General features: G+C 44.5%; 1 protein-coding gene across 1 annotated transcript in view; it reads left to right on the top strand.

Annotated features, from left to right (window-relative positions):
• LOC147693068 (solute carrier family 26 member 6-like) overlaps nt 1-17,566 on the top strand; it is a 166,860-nt gene that overhangs the window by 129,129 nt on the left and 20,165 nt on the right. The window contains exons 11-14 of the mRNA XM_086939576.1: nt 221-316; nt 5,548-5,654; nt 12,983-13,052; nt 15,452-15,544. Of these exons, the coding sequence (XP_086795702.1) occupies nt 221-316; nt 5,548-5,654; nt 12,983-13,052; nt 15,452-15,544 (366 nt within the window). The remainder of the gene's footprint in view (nt 1-220; nt 317-5,547; nt 5,655-12,982; nt 13,053-15,451; nt 15,545-17,566) is intronic.

Here is a 17,566-nt window from a genome sequence, read left to right as displayed (position 1 = left end):
TCATAATATTTGCATGTGCGTACTGTTTATAGTTTCCAAAAGTACCATAAATGTATAAGAGTGAGTGTACAATGCATGCCTATCTTATGCACGGATACATTCAATTGTATTTACAAAATTTAAAATTCTCATACGCCTGTCGGAGGGTCAGAGAAATGTAATCCAGGTTTGGTTTCCTGCCACAACGCAGTAGCTATGTATTAATTCTCATGTTTTGTAGGCAATTTTGTCCGCAGTCGTCATCGCCAATTTGAAAGGGATCTACAAGCAATTCGGAGACATTCCAATTCTTTGGCGAACCAACAAAACAGACCTGGTGAGGACGCCTCACAAAATGGTGGAGGGAAGAAGTTTATGGGGACAAGCTGGGATTTGTAGAAAGACTATTCTTGAGTGAGTTGCCAGCGAGTGGATACTGGAAAAGTATAAATCGTGGCTAGCAGGACCCTGCTTTCGTAGGGCCTGATTCACAGAGGTAAACTTAGCCTAAAAGTCTAACTTAGACCAAAAGTCTAACTTTACTACTACTAAAGTTAGACTTTTGGTCCAAACTTAGACCAAAAGTCTAACTTTACTAGTAGTAAAGTTAGACTTTAGGTCTAGATAGAGGGGCCAATTCACAGAACAAATCTGAGACAAAATTGTAAACTTACTACTTTTGGTATTCACAGAAGGCATTTAGTAATAGTAAAGTTAAGATTCCTAACTTTACTACTACTAAACTGAGACAAAATCCTAACTTTACGACTTTCGGTATTCACAAAAGGGATTTCAGACTGCCCCAGAAACCTCTGGAAGTAATTTGGATATAGAAGGTACTGCGAAGATTACCCTGGCAGATGCTGAGATGATGGTCATGGTGCGAGAAATGATTTAAAACAGCAAAGTTATGACAGGTGAAGACATTCTCCTTTTCTTGCCTGACCTTGGCCCAGAGACATTGCCTTGTAAGAGACTCCTCCGGGAGATGAAGAACGGCTTGAAGGCAAAGGGCATTGTGACATCGATTGAGCATGGATTTTGTTGAGAAGTATGTGTTTACTAAGGTGGACTCTACCAGGGAGTTCTTGGAGGAATTGCTGATAGTTGGAACTCGGTGATGGAGATATAGAAAGGGGAAGTTATTTTCTGGGTGTCGCTGCTCTTTGAATGGGGTATTGGTTGGAGGTTGAGGAATCATTCCCTGGGAAAGAATAATAGGTGGGGTATTATCTCAAATGAATAATATAGATATTCATGTTCAGAGCTTTATTTCCCACTGTCCTCTTTCCCGTAGAGGCCGATTTAGTATGAAAGAATTCGGTTTTTCGTTTAGACGGGCTGCGTATTGCAAAATTTTAATTTGGTAACATGCTTGGTTCTATCTGAAGACAAACATGCCTGAACCACTGAGAGTCCAGTGCTGCCCTGGTATTGTTAAATTATCTGCTGTGACTGCAGAAAATCATTAAAAAGATTGAAACCTAAAAAGGAATTGACAATGTAAAGTGCTGAATAACTGAGCCTTACTTGAAGGATTTGAAAATTTGTGGAGTAAGAGCGGTTGTAATATATAAAGTTTAGGATTCATTATGGGGAAAGAATAATTTTATATCAATGTTATATCAATGCAGCATTTTCCCTGGCCCACTCTATATCTGTTCTAGTTCTTTTGTGTGTTTTTGATAAGACCATAAATGCAACCTGATCTAGTGTCGCTCTTTTTCATGCACCAGATTTAAACTCCCATATATGAAATTTCGCCGCCTTACCCGTTTAATGTGGTATAACTAGGGTGAAATAATCTTTGACTGATTGCCAAACACACTGAAAATGAAGGAAAAAGAAGGTTTTCAACAAAGGATGGTTTATAGTCAACTGAATAAGGCATCTTGTTAACGATGAGCTGACTTAAAGAGCCGACTCATGAACGCATTCGACTGTATGTAAAAGAGTACTCCTACATGCTTCTGCCCCACTGGCACTCTCTTCACTTTAACTCGCCTATGGGAACTTAGATGTATTTAACTACGCAACACATTAGCCTGGGTGCTGAAACATCTACTGTTATTTAACATGGAGGGAAAGTAAGCACCAAGCTGCGTGACAGGCCAGGTATGGGATCACATGGAGAGAAATATTGCCTTTTCAGCAGGAAATGGTATAGACCAAAGCTCTGTTTTTAATATAAAAGTAGGGCCTTCAGTGGTCATATCACTGAAAATACAAGATTTGAAAACAATATTATTGTCTAGGGGTTCTCTTGTAAGTCAATTTCCATGGACTTGAATCTAGAGAATGCTTAAGTGATTCTGGTATTTTACTGAACTCTGCTGGTCATTTTCTATCACGAAAGTTACATAGAGGCAGTTGCCAGAAAATGTAAAAAAGAAAGTCCCTCACCAGAAAACAATTCTGTTATTTACTGACCTCTTCTGGTCGTTTTTTCTCACGACAGTTAAATAGAAGCAGTTGAACAGAAAAATAAGTCCTTAAGCAGAAGCAGACAAGTCCTAGGGCTGATCTCCAGAGCCCACAAAGTACTTACACATATAAGTATATATACTAAAGTATATGTTCAAGAGGTCTCAAATGCTCGACCTCAAAAAGGTAGAGAACATTTAATGCAAACAAACAATTATTCATGGGTGTAACTAGGCTGTGTTTATAATTGTTTGTGTGCCTTGAATGTCGAGATTGCATTGTAGTGTGTTGTCACTCCACACCCCTGACAAGGCACATGCAGGATATTAATAAAGAGCTACATTCCCCCAGATTTTTACACCCATAGGTGTGATCTACAGTTGTAACAAACAGCATTAATGCATGAATATACACTGTGATCATTTTTATTTTTAAAACAGCCAGAAAGCCACACCTAATTGGGTATACAAAAAACAAATTCTTTGCATGTTAGGGTCCTGAAACTCCTACAAACAGCAGGCGTAGGTGTGTTTTCAGTGTGAATTTGACACAGACAATTTTTTTTAACCCCTTGGGCACGCCCGCCATTCTGCGCCTGTGCGGCACATTCCGATCGCGGGTGTGGTCATGACGGCCGGGAGCCGTCATCAGCACATGAGCACTGTGTGCCATGACTGCTCCCCGCCGTCAGCAGCACGGAAGGGGTTAAAACCCTCGCAGTTGACAGATACAAGAGACAAGAGTGGCATCTGCATTATTTTTAAATGAACATAACATAAAGACTAAATGGTCATCCAGAGGTTTTATTTTCTGTCATTAATGCCCAAAGAAGAGTGCCCTTAGGGGATTCTGCTTTTCTCCCCAAAGGCACTGACTAAGGAAATAACCACGTGTGTTTTGAAGACAAACCTCTTGTGCTTTCTTTTTTGTATTTTAAGCAATACTAGTGTCCAGCAGTAGCTAATTCTTAGTGAAAGCTTTAAAACCAGAATAGATTATATATGGTTTGTGAGTGCTTCTTGTGTGTCAGACCAGCGGGCCTCATGTGAGCCCAGCACATAAAGGACAAGAAAGGCATCTCTAAAGAAGAACCAGCAGACCAGTGAAAACTGGATCCTATCTCAGAGACTTGTCTTGAGAGTAGTTGAGCCTGTGTCCCACTTCTGTCTGTACCCTGGACTCTGGGAAAGTATCTCTTACAGTTTGGAAACTTTGGAAGTGCCCAGGATTGCAATATTTGGGAGCATTTGAATATAGCAACCTAAAAGGTAATTGATACTGCCCCAGCCCTCCCAGTCAAGCCCTGTGTGAGGCAGCACAGTTAGCTTGAAACTGTTTTTCCCCACTGGCCACTCTGGTGCCCACATTGATAAAACTCTTCAATAGGCAGCTTGGACAGATGCCTCATTTCAACCAATGAAGTGAGATTAAGAACAATGGGTTACAACGTATGGAATATGGAACTCCCTCCCAGACGCACTAACAGCAAATAAATACCCATAGTTAATGAAAGCACATAACCAAACGTTCTAAAATTTCCTTTAGGAAACGTTCTCCCATTGTTGCACCTGGCGGCATAGGGCGGGAAGGGGAGGACCCCATGTCGTGCACATGGTGGAGGCAGCCTCTCACCAGTGGCATAACATAGGCCCCTGCAGTACAGTGGGGCCCTGAACTTCAGGGTCCCCCTCAACAAAGTACGCTGGCCTGAGAGCTCCGGACTGAGTCAGGAAGGGGGGCCTCCATGTGGTTTGCAGGGGGGGCCCTCAAGTTTTGTTTCGCTATTGCCTCTCACTGGCCCTACCACTGGCCTGTGGCTGAGGGACACCTGAGTGACTAGTGGGGAGGAGGGCCGGCACCCAAGGGCAGAGATAAAAGCTTGTCTCGGAGGATGGCTTTCAATAGGTTGCAGCGAGGTAGCTGCTGTGCTACTTATGAAACCCTGACCGAGAACCAGGTTGTCTACAAATGATTTAGCACCGGGTGCCCTTCGCACATGCAGTGCACTAAGGGCGATGAAGGCAGCCCCCTTACGACTACGTTCTGGTGCCCAAAATAGAGGCTGTACGCACCGGCCCAGGGTCCGGCTATCCCAGGCCGACGAGGCTCCATAGCACTGCACATTGTTATCATTTAGAGGGGAGTCTAATTCAGAAACATTCTGTCATAATCCCACAGATGATAGCTTCACCCCATTAGCTCCTCAGCCAAGCACATACACCATTGTCTCAACCAGAGATTCCTCTTTCACTGAGCAGGAGTACTATTCCAGCAACACATCACTAGTAGAATAAAACTAACCTGTCTCACAATGGACGAAACCCATCTCACGTTCCCTATTAGTCGGAGAACAATCCAATGCTTGGTGAATACTTCTTCAGAATGATGAGAAGAGCCAACATTAAAGGTACAAAAGCTCAGACCTAATCACACTATCAAGTACATTAATACCCCATCCAAGCAATACCCTTAATGAGGTCATCAACAAACCAATGATTTCAAAAGAATTTGGATACTTTAGGGTGCAAGCTCTACTGCAATAAACAAAATACAAGGAATCATCATACCTCTTTTTATGTGTTACATTGCTGTAGAAGGTACAGTTTGGTTTATCCACTAAGAACACAATCTGCAGTTCAAGACAAAAATAGAAATAAAAACAATGGCAATTTAACTAGGTTGTTCAAAAAAGATTCCACGGAAGAGGATATTGTTTCATAGAAGGCACATCCATGCATGATTTTTAGGATTTCTGGGTGAGATAAATGCACATGGAAATAATTTGGAGCAATTTACACAGTGATTATCCTGAAAATCGTGGATTGGTCCACAATTCACCAAATGTGAACTGTCCAGATGTAAGAATTTATTAGAGGATGTCCTTGTTAAAAGTCCGTTTTTGTACCGGTCTGTCTCTGGCAAAGTTTTGTTGAGTTTTCTTCAAATAATTGGTGCCCATGGTTCCTTCTTAGGCAACAAACCGCACCCACACTAAGCTGCTGTTTGCAGTGAAATATGGGATGAAGCATGCATGATCTTTGTAGGAATGCCCGAAGTAGCGTCAATTCTTCTCTGAAAGTTTCTTGTAGTGATTTGAGTCGCAAGCCCCTGGTCTCAAGCTCGTGTGTTTCTTCTCTGTTTCAGCTGATCTGGCTCACCACCTTTGCAGTCACTCTCCTGCTGAACCTGGACCTGGGGCTGGCAGTCTCGGTGATATTTGCGCTGCTCACGGTTGTTGTCCGGACACAGCTGTGAGTTGCACTGTTTTTGATTGGGGTGTGTTGTGATTGCTCGCTGTTCCACTTTCGTCACATTCGTCCATATAAACCTGGAGTAGATTTATCAAGCCCCCTAAGCCACTTTTGTGTCACTTTTAACATGGAAAAAGTAACGCAAAATTGGTGCAAGGGGCTTGTAAATCTACCTCTTGATGTCTAGGTTTGATATTGAAATTGGAGAGTGCAGGCAGTGATCATGCTCCGTAACTTGTGGGTATTACATCACTCCGGAGAATTATGGAGACCAACCAGCGGGAAGCCCAGAGTTCACCAATTCCTTTCCATTTTCATTAGTTGCTGCGCATGATTGTGCCTTTAAATAGTCTGAGCATCATAGCACATGAGCCAGTTTAATTGGCCCCCTTTATTCCTTCAGCACCCAATCAATTGGCATGTGAATAAGTTCAAGTTCAAGTTCAGGAATTTATATAGGGCACTACTCACCTAGAGAGTCTCAAGGCGCTTGGGGAGGGGGTTCAATTATTTATCGAATAGCCAGGTTTTAAGTTCCTTTCTGAAGGAGATGTGGTTCTGTGGAAGGCGGAGGTGAGTGGGGAGTGAGTTCCAGGTCTTGGCCGCCAAGTAGGAGAAGGATCTTCCTCCCATGGTGGATCTTTGGATGCGCGGAACTGCGGCGAGGGCTTGATTGGAGGATCTTAGTTGGCGTGTGGGTGTGTAGAAGGACAGTCGGTGTTGAGGCATTCGGGTCCTAGTTTGTAGAGGGCCTTGTGTGCGTGGGTGAGGAGACGGAATGTTATTCTCTTGTTGACGGGAAGCCAGTGGAGGTCTTTCAGGTGACCGGTAATGTGATCTTGGCCAGGGATGTCTAAAATGAGTCTCGCTGATGCGTTTTGGATGCGTTGGAGTTTTTTCTGTAATTTGGCTGTGATTCCGGCATAGAGGGTGTTTCCAAAGTCCAGTAGGCTAGTGACTAGTGCGTGGGTGACAGTCTTTCTTGTCTCGGAGGGGATCGAACGGAAGATTTTTTTGAGCATACGAAGTATGCTGAAGCAGGAGGATGATACGGCGTTGACTTGTCTGGTCATCGAGAGTGAGGAGTCTAGGATGAAGCCAAGGTTACGTGCATGGTCTGTGGGTATGGGTGCTGTGCCCAGAGCCGATGGCCACCATGAGTCGTCTCAGGCAGAGGGGGATGATCCTAGGATGAGGACCTCCGTTTTGTCTGAGTTAAGTTTTAGGCGGCTGTTTTTCATCCATTCGGCTACTTCTTTCATGCCTTCGTGAAGATTAGTTTTGGCGGTGTTAGGGTCTTTGGTGAGGGAAAGGATCAGTTGGGTGTCGTCAGCGTAGGAGATGATGTTAAGGTTGTGTTGACGCGCGATGGATGCGAGTGGACTCATGTAAACGTTGAAGAGGGTGGGACTGAGTGATGATCCTTGTGGTACTCCGCAGATGACTTCGGTGGCCTCTGATTTGAATGGGGGAAGTCGAACTCTCTGGGTTCTCCCGGCGAGGAATGAGATGATCCAGTCCAAGGCTTTTCCTTGTATGCCGATGATGCTGAGGCGTTGTATGAGGGTGCTGTGACTGACTGTGTCGAAGGCGGCGGAGAGGTCGAGTAGGATGAGGGCCACTGTTTCTCCGTTGTCCAGTAGTGTTCGGATGTCGTCTGTCGCTGCAATGAGGGCGGTTTCGGTGCTGTGTTTGGCTCGAAAGCCAGACTGTGAAGAGTCGAGGGAGTTGTTGGATTCAAGGAAGGCGGCGAGCTGGCTATTGACGGCTTTCTCAATGACTTTGGCAGGGAATGGGAGGAGGGATATGGGGCGGTAGTTCTTAAGTTCGGAGGGGTCTGCTGTGGGTTTCTTCAGAAGGGCGCTGAGTTCGGCGTGTTTCCAGCTTTCTGGGAAGGTAGCGGAGTTGAGGGAGCAGTTGATGACATCACAGAGATGGGGTGCGATGATGGAGTCTGCTTTGTTGAAGATGTGGTGGGGACAGGGGTCGGTTGGCGAGCCAGAATGGATGGAGTTCCTTAGGCGGATGGTGTCTTCAGTGGTGATTGGGTTCCAGGCGCTGAGGTTGTTAGAGGGCGGTTTAGGTTCGGAGGTGGGTGGAGAGGACTGTTCTTTGGAGATGTTCTCAAAGCTGTTATGTATGTCGGCAATTTTGTTGTAGAAGAAGGAGGATAGCGAATCGCAGAGGTCATGGGAGGGAGTAATGTCGTTTGAGGCTGCGGTGGGGTTTGTGAAATCTTTGACGATGTTGAATAGTTCCTTGCTGTTGTGGGCGTTGTTGTCGAGTCGATCCTTGAATGCTGATTTCTTGGTGGATCGGATCAATTGGTGGTGTTTACGGGAGGCTGTCTTGAAGGTGGTCAGGTTGTCAGTGGTTGGGTTTTTTCTCCATGTTCTCTCGAGAGTACGGCATAGTTTCTTGGATTTATTAAGGTCGTCGTTGAACCAGGGGGCCTTTTTGCTACCCTGTTTGGTTTGGTGGTTTTTCAAGGGTGCTAATTCTTCAACGCTGTGAGTGATCCATTGTTTGAGGTTGGTGGCAGCTCGGTTTGGGTCCGATGAGAGGGTGGGTGGGTTTTGGTTGAGCGATGTGAGGAGTTGGTCGGTGGTGATTTTGTTCCAGTTTCTCCGAGGAAAAGGTTGTGGGGGGTTGTGGGTCGAGGTAGTTTTGTAGCTGAAGTGAACACAACTATGGTCCGTCCAATGGAGAGCTGTGGTGTGATCGAAGGAGATGTGTTTGCTGGAGGTGAAGATTGGGTCGAGCGTATGTCCGGCTATATGGGTGGGGGTGTCAACAAGTTATTTGAGTCCGAGATTGGCCAGGTTGTCTAGAAGGGTGGTGGTGTTGCTGTCGTTTTTCTTTTCCAGGTGGAATTTGAGGTCTCCCAGTAGAATGTAGTTCTCGGAGGCGAGGGCGTGTGGGCTGATGAACTCAGTGATGTCTTCGCTGTATTGTTTACGGGTTCCTGGTGGCCTGTAGATGAGGGTGCCTCTAAGTGTGGTCCTGGGGTCGGTGTGGATCTGGAAGTGGAGGTGTTCGGCGGTTGCAAGGTTATCGTCGAAGCTGGTCGTGATTCTGATGGTGTTCTTATGGACGATGGCGATGCCTCCTCCTGTTTGGTTGGTGCGGTCTTTTCGGATGATTTTGTAAGCGTCCGGGATGGCTATGGCGATGTCGGGTGTTGATGATGCGTTCATCCAGGTTTCTGTAAGGAAGGCGACGTCCGGTGAAGCAGTGTCGAGTAGGTCCCAAAGTTCAGTGGCGTGTCTGTGGATCGAGCAGGTGTTCAGCAGGATGCACTTCAGGTGGCTAGAGTCGAAGCTGTGGTTGGGGTTAGTTGATTTGGTGTGGGTCTTGATGCTGGTGAACTTTCAGGAGTGGCAGGTGAAGGGACCGTGGGTACGTCCTGGGGCAGCCTCGTAGCATTGTGGGGAGCGTCCAGGCTTAAGGGCTAGGAGGGTAGAGGCGTCATACGTTATGCGGGTGGAGTGGGTTTTGCAAGGACCAGGGGGTCTGGCGCAGGGCGCGGTCCAGGCGCGGACGGGCGTAGACGGGCTTACCTTTGGCGCACCTTCGGCGCGCATGGGGCGCGACCGCTGCGCGTAAACGCTGCACGCAAAATCATCTGTCATATATGGATGGTGGAGGGGGCGGGGGTGAGGGAGGGTCAGCTGGGAGGCAGGAGCAGGGAGGAGACATGGGCCAGGAGTGGACACAACAACAACAAAATGGCTGCTTAAACTGAAAGCGAAACGGGGCACAGCCGAGGACCGGCAATGAATAAAATAGCAGGCTACGGCAATTGAATTTCCAACAATGCAGCGCTAACGTGCACAAAACTAATCAGCAGGTACAATTTCTATTTTTAAATAAGCAGGCTACGTTGTATTGTATTGTATTGTATTGTATAGGCATTTATATAGCGCACTACTTACCCGGAGGGTCCCAAGGCGCTTCGACCGCTGCGAAACCCTTCCTGGCTTCCCTGAGAGATGGTCCCTTAATGGGTATCTCCAGGGTGAGACCAGGCATCCCCGGCGGTCTGGTGGGGCCGTTAGTGAAGATGAGGCAAGCTAATGCCCAGAGTTGCCGAGTGTGATCACTGATCAGAGTGGGCACCGAGGCGAGAGAATTATCGAGTCCGCTGACCCTGGTCCAGAAACCTGCCGCGCGGGGAATCGAACCCTGGTCCCGGGCCGTCCTCTGCTCTCGGGTCTGCCGCCTCTAACCAGTGAGCCACACTACGGCAATGCGGCGCAGATGGGCACTAATAGTACTGTGCAGGCTACGATACCAGGCGCTGTGCCCCATCGGCTAACATAAGTAGCTATTTTTAACATACCTCCAAATGTAGTAGCTAGTGCTTTCAGTAAACATATATTTTCCTACTCCACTAATCCATATTAAACTATGTAATATAAAAAATACTTAATAGGCAACTTGTATATGATGGTCCCAAAATGTGATCTTTGAATTCTGGTGACATTCGCTTAACACTTGATTGTTGGCCTTGAAGTTCATCATCAGTTCTTTATGAACACCTTTAATTGCTACAATAAACTATTAGTCGTTATCTGTGTGTGTTCATGACCAGTGTAGATCAGTGGTCAGTTAGCTGCTGTAGAGCTGAAAATATCCCAAACTAAACAGTATTATAAACCCAAATATATTAAATCCCAAAAAGCCCAGGTGATGTGAGTTAAGACCTTTGTCACATAGAAGCTGATGGTACATCTGACAAGCTAGAGATGACCTGGTACCAGGAAAAACCCAGTGTTTACGTGCTCACATTCTCTCAATCTTATGTGACTAGGTACAACACAAACCATGTACCGCCACAAAAATTTTAAATATGCGTAATTTTTCAGGGAGCTCCCATAAACTAATCATTCCTTGAGCGAGGCAACCAGCCATCAGTCAAATTAGTCCACAAGTTAACCCTATGAAGGTTGCCTTTAACAATCCTCCAACCTTCTGCCGCTTTCTTATTACTGGGATATGCAAAGGGTAAAGTCCATCAGGACTCCTCCATCCTTCCAGCGCTTTCCTATTACTGGGATCTGAGAAAAGTAACATCCATCAGGGTTCCACCATGAAGCTTGACCAGATCAGGAGAAAGGGTGAGTCCATGTTCAAGACTAGGTTTCCCAAGGTTCTACTTGTTTATGGCACACCAATCATAAAATCATCCAGTGTGAACGATTTCTAAGATTCTCTGATGTGCCATATGTTCTCCAAGGTTGTCCACTTGTTGTCTGAGAGTCTAGTGTTCGACTGCACAGACGCAGTTGCTTTGAAAAGACCTCACCTCAGTTTCACTTTCCTTCTGTGTGGTGCCTAGCATGTTTGCTCTCTCCACCTTCACAGTTAGCTCAGACCATGACTCCAAAGCGAAGACAGCTTCTCTGTGCACAGACATGTGCCCGCTTCACACAGTGACCTTGCTGCGTGCACATGCCGTGTGCACAGCAGTATGCATGCTTTCAGCATTCGCCTAGCATTTCTCCACAGGGTTGGTAGTCCTATGGAAACCTTGAATCTCGCAGCTGAAGTAGTCTTGGACTCCTGCTTGCATGTCCTCAGCCCAAGTTCGCTCACTCCCTGGGAAGGTGCAGATGCACACAATGTACGCTTAGAAATTACTATTCAAAACAACGACCAAGGGCTTTGACTCATCGCCAGTAAAGCAGAGTCTAATAATCAAAACAACGAAAGAGTGCCAATACTGGGTCTGATTTTGTAAAAACTAACTTAATCCTGCGCTAATAAGCAATCAATTATTAGCCAGAAATTGGAATTAATCCATCATTATTTATTTTCTTTTATGATTAAGAATTTTTGAAGAACAACAAAAACCAACATAAACGACTTTTTATATATATGTATGAGACACAACAAAGGAAAAAAGTGTTTCAAGGGAATAAGGACAGATACTCTACGCAAAAGACAATAAGCAATGTGTGTATTTATATCCTCACTCAGACACCATACGTGAACCAAACATTCGTACACTCTTCTTTCTGGTCCTGATGAGAATCGGACAAAGGGTCCGATTCGAAACGCGTCGACCTTATCTGTTTGACTTGCTGTCTAAAATTGTATATATTTGCAATTTTTAAATTGGTTGATATTTGATATTCCTTGAAAACAGTTTTTCTTTCATGTCTTTGTAAACAGTATATGGATTTATTCACTGACCTCTTGTCTTTACCTTTTATGTTGTCTATTGTGTTATATGTTTAGTTCACTGTGAGTAGAAAGGAGTGTAAGAATGTTTGGTTCACGTATGGTGTCTGAGTGAGGATATAAATACACACATTGCTTATTGTCTTTTGCGTAGAGTATCTGTCCTTATTCCCTTGAAACACTTTTTTCCTTTGTTGTGTCTCATACATATATATAAAAAGTCGTTTATGTTGAAATTACTATTGGCACATTTCCACACATACTCTGCGATATTTTTTAGACATCCTCAAAAACTACATAAGACTATGGGCCAGATGTGCGACCCGTTTTTGAATGCGCAGACGGGTTTTCGAACCTGTTTGTGCATGCAAAAACATATTGGGCCATGTACATAGCCTATTTAGCAAGTCGCAATTTTTTTGCTACTCGCTAAAAAGGTTATGCGACTTGCTATTTGGAAGGGGCGTTCCCTTCCAAATAGCGAGTCTCAAAACAATGTACTACCACTCACTTCAAGTAGGTGGTAATGCATTTGCAACCCTTTGCAAATGCATGCAAAATAATTTTTTAGGGGTAGGCAGTGATCCCAGGGACCACTACCCGCCCTTAAAAAATGAAACAAAAACGTTTCATTTTTTTTTAAAATGCATCCCATTTTCCTGTAAGAAAAACAGGCTGCATTTTAAAAAAAAAGCTGTTTTATTAAAAAGCAGTCCCAGACATGGTCGTTTGCTGAGCCCAGCAGGCCACCATCCCGGGGAGGGCTGGCATTCACAGTGGGCTTGCAAATTGCGAGAGGCTCATTAATATTAATGAGCCTCACAATTTGCGACCCCATTGGGAATCGCAAAACTGTGTAAACACACTGTTGTACATTTCATTTAGCTCCTCGCAATGTGTCACAAATTGCAAGGCACTAAATGAAAGGGTCGTACATCTGGCCCTAGGATTCAGGGACATTCACATTATTTTTTAAATCAGTCATTACACTTTCACTGCATCTTAAGTCATGAAAAAACAAACTCAAGGATATAAGGGAATTTTGCCATTTTCCTTCATCATTAAGATAATTTAAATTTCAATTGATAATCATTTTTCTCAGATCCTTTTTTCATTGTTTCATTCCACTTTCTCTACTTTAGACCTCACTATTCCATACTGGGCCGGGTGTGTGAAACAGACATCTACAAGGATGTAAAGAAGTACCAGCAGGTAAAACTGGAGGAAAAGTTACAATGGAATCGGTTAGCTTGATATAAATTGTGTGCTTCTCCGCCTCAGGTTCAAATCTCTGTAAATAAAAGGTAGTTTTGTGTGTGAGGCCAGATTGCATCTTCCTGGGCTCTTATGCTGGTAAAGGGAGTAACTCTATTACCAAATGACTCAGGGCCGGATTTAGACCTCGGCGGACGATATTTAAGAGTAGGTAAATAGGAAGGGGGCAGATGTAGGTAATTCTTATTTTAGAATTACCGAATCTGTAAGATTCGGTATTTACCGATTTGGTAAATACCGAATCAGTATTTCCTATTGATTCCTATGGGCCTTGAAGCCCATCGGAATCAATGGGAAATACCGATTCGGTATTTACCGAATCAGTAAATACTGAATCCTGCAAGGGTGAACGGGGTGTCACTTTGACACCCTGTGGCACCCCAATTCCAGGCTTGTGTGCCATGTGGCACACATACATGCCCTAAGGGCATGTCTGTGTGTCACATGGCACAAGTGTGCATGCACAGATGTGCATGTACACCTGAATTCGGTATTTTACCACCCAATTGTATTGGGTGATAAAATACCCAATTCTGAAGGCCTGTAGCACTGTAAACAGTGCTACCTACATCTGGGATTTACCGAATTGGTAAAATTACCGATTCGGTATTTTAAAGAATCAGTAAATTTACCGATTCGGTCAATTTACCGATTCTGTAAAATAATGGCCCCTACAGCTCAATCACCAAAAACGGGTCGGTAACAGCCGAATTCGGCCGTTACCGACCGGTATTTGATGACCTACTTCGGGCTCTTTGTCTCTACCTAGGTTATATTGAATTATTAAAATACTTGTAGGCGTGTGTGTCTGCAAGTGTGTGTGTGTGTGTATGAATTACTCTACATTCGTGACAAACATTTTCGGTAAATTTTTCTGAAATTTTGTGTAATTGCAGAAAAGCAAATTATCCGAATCTGGCACAGCCTTAATCAACATATGTGTTGGTTTTCTTGTTTCTGTTAATGTTAAAAAGACCTAAACATGTTATCTGACTGAGATATTTATTTTGCTCTATAACCAAATTCATTGACTAATGGCATTATATTTCAACTGTCTGTGCTCTAAATAGCCCTCTGTCTTCTGAAAACCTGCTCTTAGAAGAAGCTGGTCAGATTCCAACTTAATGGCCTGGGAGATTGCTTAGTAATCCATAGAGGATTAAAAATGTTTAAACAAAAAAATTAATTCACAGCGGTACACAATGTCTTTACAATACATTTGTTGGCTGCTCTGATGCAATGGAGGAACTAATCTTCTTCAGTCACCAACCAGAAACCTCAGGTCTCCAAATTAATAAGCAATCCACCAATTATAAAGTAACTCATGAAAACCAGATCTTATGGGGTAAAAGGTCCCCAGGTCCAGTCCTTTCTCCATAAATCATTGAACATTCAGCAAACTGCCTGCTCTTTTGAAAACACATTAAAACCTCTATGTTCGAGTCTACATGTTAGGACCATGGACTCTTTGCAGTTAATGATATTGACAGATGGAGAGTTGTTTCTAATTAACTGAATGTTGGTATTTATTTATGGAATGTTTGAAAGAGTGCTGAAATGCTAGTCGTGAGAAATACTTCCAATACTGAGAATGGTATGGAGGTATTGACGAAGGGAATGGAATGATATTATTGGTTCTGGTGAATTGAATGTTGATCCTCACAAATGAAATGCCAGAATTGATTGGTGGAACGAACAGAGATATTGATGAATGGAATGTTGGTATTCATAAATAAAATGTTTATGTTCATGAATAGAGTGATAATATGAATATTGACACTGATGAAAGAAATGTTGAAACCTATAAATGTAAAGGTGGCACTAAGAATTATAATATAGGTATTGATGAAGGACATGTTAGTAGCGAAAAATGGAATTCTGGGACTGATGAAGTGAATGGACTGATAATTATTGGGTCTGGTTGAATTATATATTGATCCTTGCGATGCAATGTCTGTGTTGATGGATGCAGTGTAGAGATTGGTGAATGGAATGTTGGTATTCATGAAAGGGATGTTTATATTTAATGAACAGAATGTTGATCCTGATAAAAGGAATGCTGATTAAGGAAATGTTGGAACTTATGAATAAGCATATGAACTTGTGGTTGCATAAAGGACTGTTATATAGGTATTGATTCATGAAATGTTGGTTTTGACAAATGGAATGTTGATATTGATAGAGAACTTATGAGTAGAATGTTGCTTTTGGTGACTGGATGGTGGCTATTGAAGAATGGAATCAATATACTGATTAGTAAATAACCAGAAATAAAGAAATGTCATCTTTATGACACTTCAATGATTGCTACAATTCCTCTCTGTATTTTCTTTCAGGTCAGAGAAATTCCCGGTGTGAAGATCTTCCATTCTTCAGCGATGGTGTATTACGCCAATGCTGAGAGGTACTCAGAGGCTCTGAAGGAAAAGGTAACGGTTATACGGTAGAGGAGGGATTTAGGAGACAGAGAACTGAGGGGGTGGAGTTCATGGACAGGGTCCAATGGAAGTTTTGTCACATTACAACATTATGTTGCTTGCTTTTATTTGAACTTTGTTGAATGTCCAATTGCTTTCCCAGGGCTGCAAATCCATCAGTCTTGGTAAGTAAATACTCATGTCACCTGGGAAAATGGATTGTTATAATTTTCTTTAGATTGGAACTTGCTATGAGGAGTGAATGTGCAGAGTAAGGAGGTACAAACCAGTATATTGCTCATAGACACAACTGTTCATGGAGTTTTTACCTACCTGGCCAGCTCAACTCGCCCTATCCGTCAGAAGTGGTAAGAACTCCCCCTTGTATTTCAGCCTTGGCAGAGCCCAATACCAGGGTGGAAAATTCTCGTAGTAGAGAGATGGGGAGCACCTTGCCGATGAATTCAAAAATTCTATCCCAATAGTCTCTAACGCAGGTGCACTTAAATAATAAGTGTTCGAGATCGCCTCCTTCCTCTGTGCAGTTCCAACATGTATCGTCGTCCCTAATGTTATGTAAGAAGAGACGTTTGGGTGTCCAGAATTTAGTCTGGGAGAGAGTAGGGCTAATTTTGTGACGTGTGTAGATTCCAAAGTTCTGGCCCACTCCACCCCCGAGGTTGGTGTAGAGGAGTAACAGCCTGATTCATCAAGCCGAAATCGGCTCGCAAAGGGTCAGATTCTGAGAATCTGGCCCTTTGCGAGCGCTATTTTTGCATTTGGGATTCATCATCCCAAATGCAAAAATCGGTAATGGCTAATTCGCTAAATTGCGAGGAATTACATTTAAGGAATCTCTATTTGAGATTCCTTAAATGCAATTCATCAACCATTTTTAAATTGCTAAATCGCAATTTGGGGCCGCTATTTACCGAGAGGTCAGACCTCTCGGTAAATAGCAAAAACTTAGAAAAATGCTTTTAAAAGCATTTTTCTAAGTTGCATGTTGCACACACACAAGTCCTGTGGACATGTGTGTGCGCAACACCTGTTTCAATTTGCATTTAAGGGCTGCTACAGGGTGTCCTTTGGACACCCCTGGCACCCTTTAAATCGCTATCTTATTTGCGAGTAGCAACTTGCTAATCGCAAATAAGGAATACTCCCCATTCATTCTATGGGCCTTTTGGCCCATAGGAATGAATGGGGAGTTATTCCTTATTTGCGATTAGCAATTTGCTACTCGCAAATAAGGATTGTGTAGGAATCGCTATTTATTTAGCAATTCCTACATGAATCCCATTTTGCAAGTCCTTAATAGCCATTCCTTATGAATCGCTATTAGGGGCTCGCAAAACGGGAGATTGATGAATCAGGCTGTAAGACTCCCAAAAGAGTCTTTTGGGACTCGCTGACGCCTCCTCCTCCTTCCCCTCCTGGGGCGTCGGCAGATCCCTTGCTTTGCGCGGGGCCCTCCGCAGCAGCGGCTCCGGCCCCGGCGCCGACTGGCTCGGATCTAGGCTTGGAGGATGTGGTGCTGTTGAGGTGCGGCCACTCCGGAGTCCCTCCTTCAGACCACGGTGCCTCTGCCTCGCCGCACACTCCAGCGGGAGTCCCTGTGGTGTCGCGGGAGGTCGCCTGGGCTCTGGTGGCAACCCCAAGCCCCTCCCGGTCATTTGACAAGGTGGTCCTGTCTAAGGCAGAGGTGACCCCGCTACGGTGCCAGCAGCAGCTGGACCGTGAGGAGCCACAGGGGTCAGTTGGCCCTCCTCGTCCTGCTCTGGGTCGAGGCTGGGTGGAGACCCCTCGCCTCTCTCCAGGGCCCCGCTTGGCCCTCCCCACAGGCGGCTGCCTTGTCGGAGGGCGAGTCGGAGATGGAATCGACCCTGGTGCCGCCACGTGGGTTGCCGGGAGATCTCCGCTGCGGCTGGCGGAGGCTTTGTGCCACTCCCCAGGCCCTTCTCGTTCCTCCACGCAGGCGGCTGCCTCGGTGTTCCGGCGCCGCTCCAGGGCCGGCTCTACACCGGACCCACT

This window comes from Lissotriton vulgaris, chromosome 9, assembly GCF_964263255.1.
Source record: "Lissotriton vulgaris chromosome 9, aLisVul1.2, whole genome shotgun sequence".
NCBI classification, from domain to species: Eukaryota; Metazoa; Chordata; class Amphibia; order Caudata; family Salamandridae; genus Lissotriton; species Lissotriton vulgaris.
This window is presented reverse-complemented; position numbering and strand designations above follow the sequence as displayed.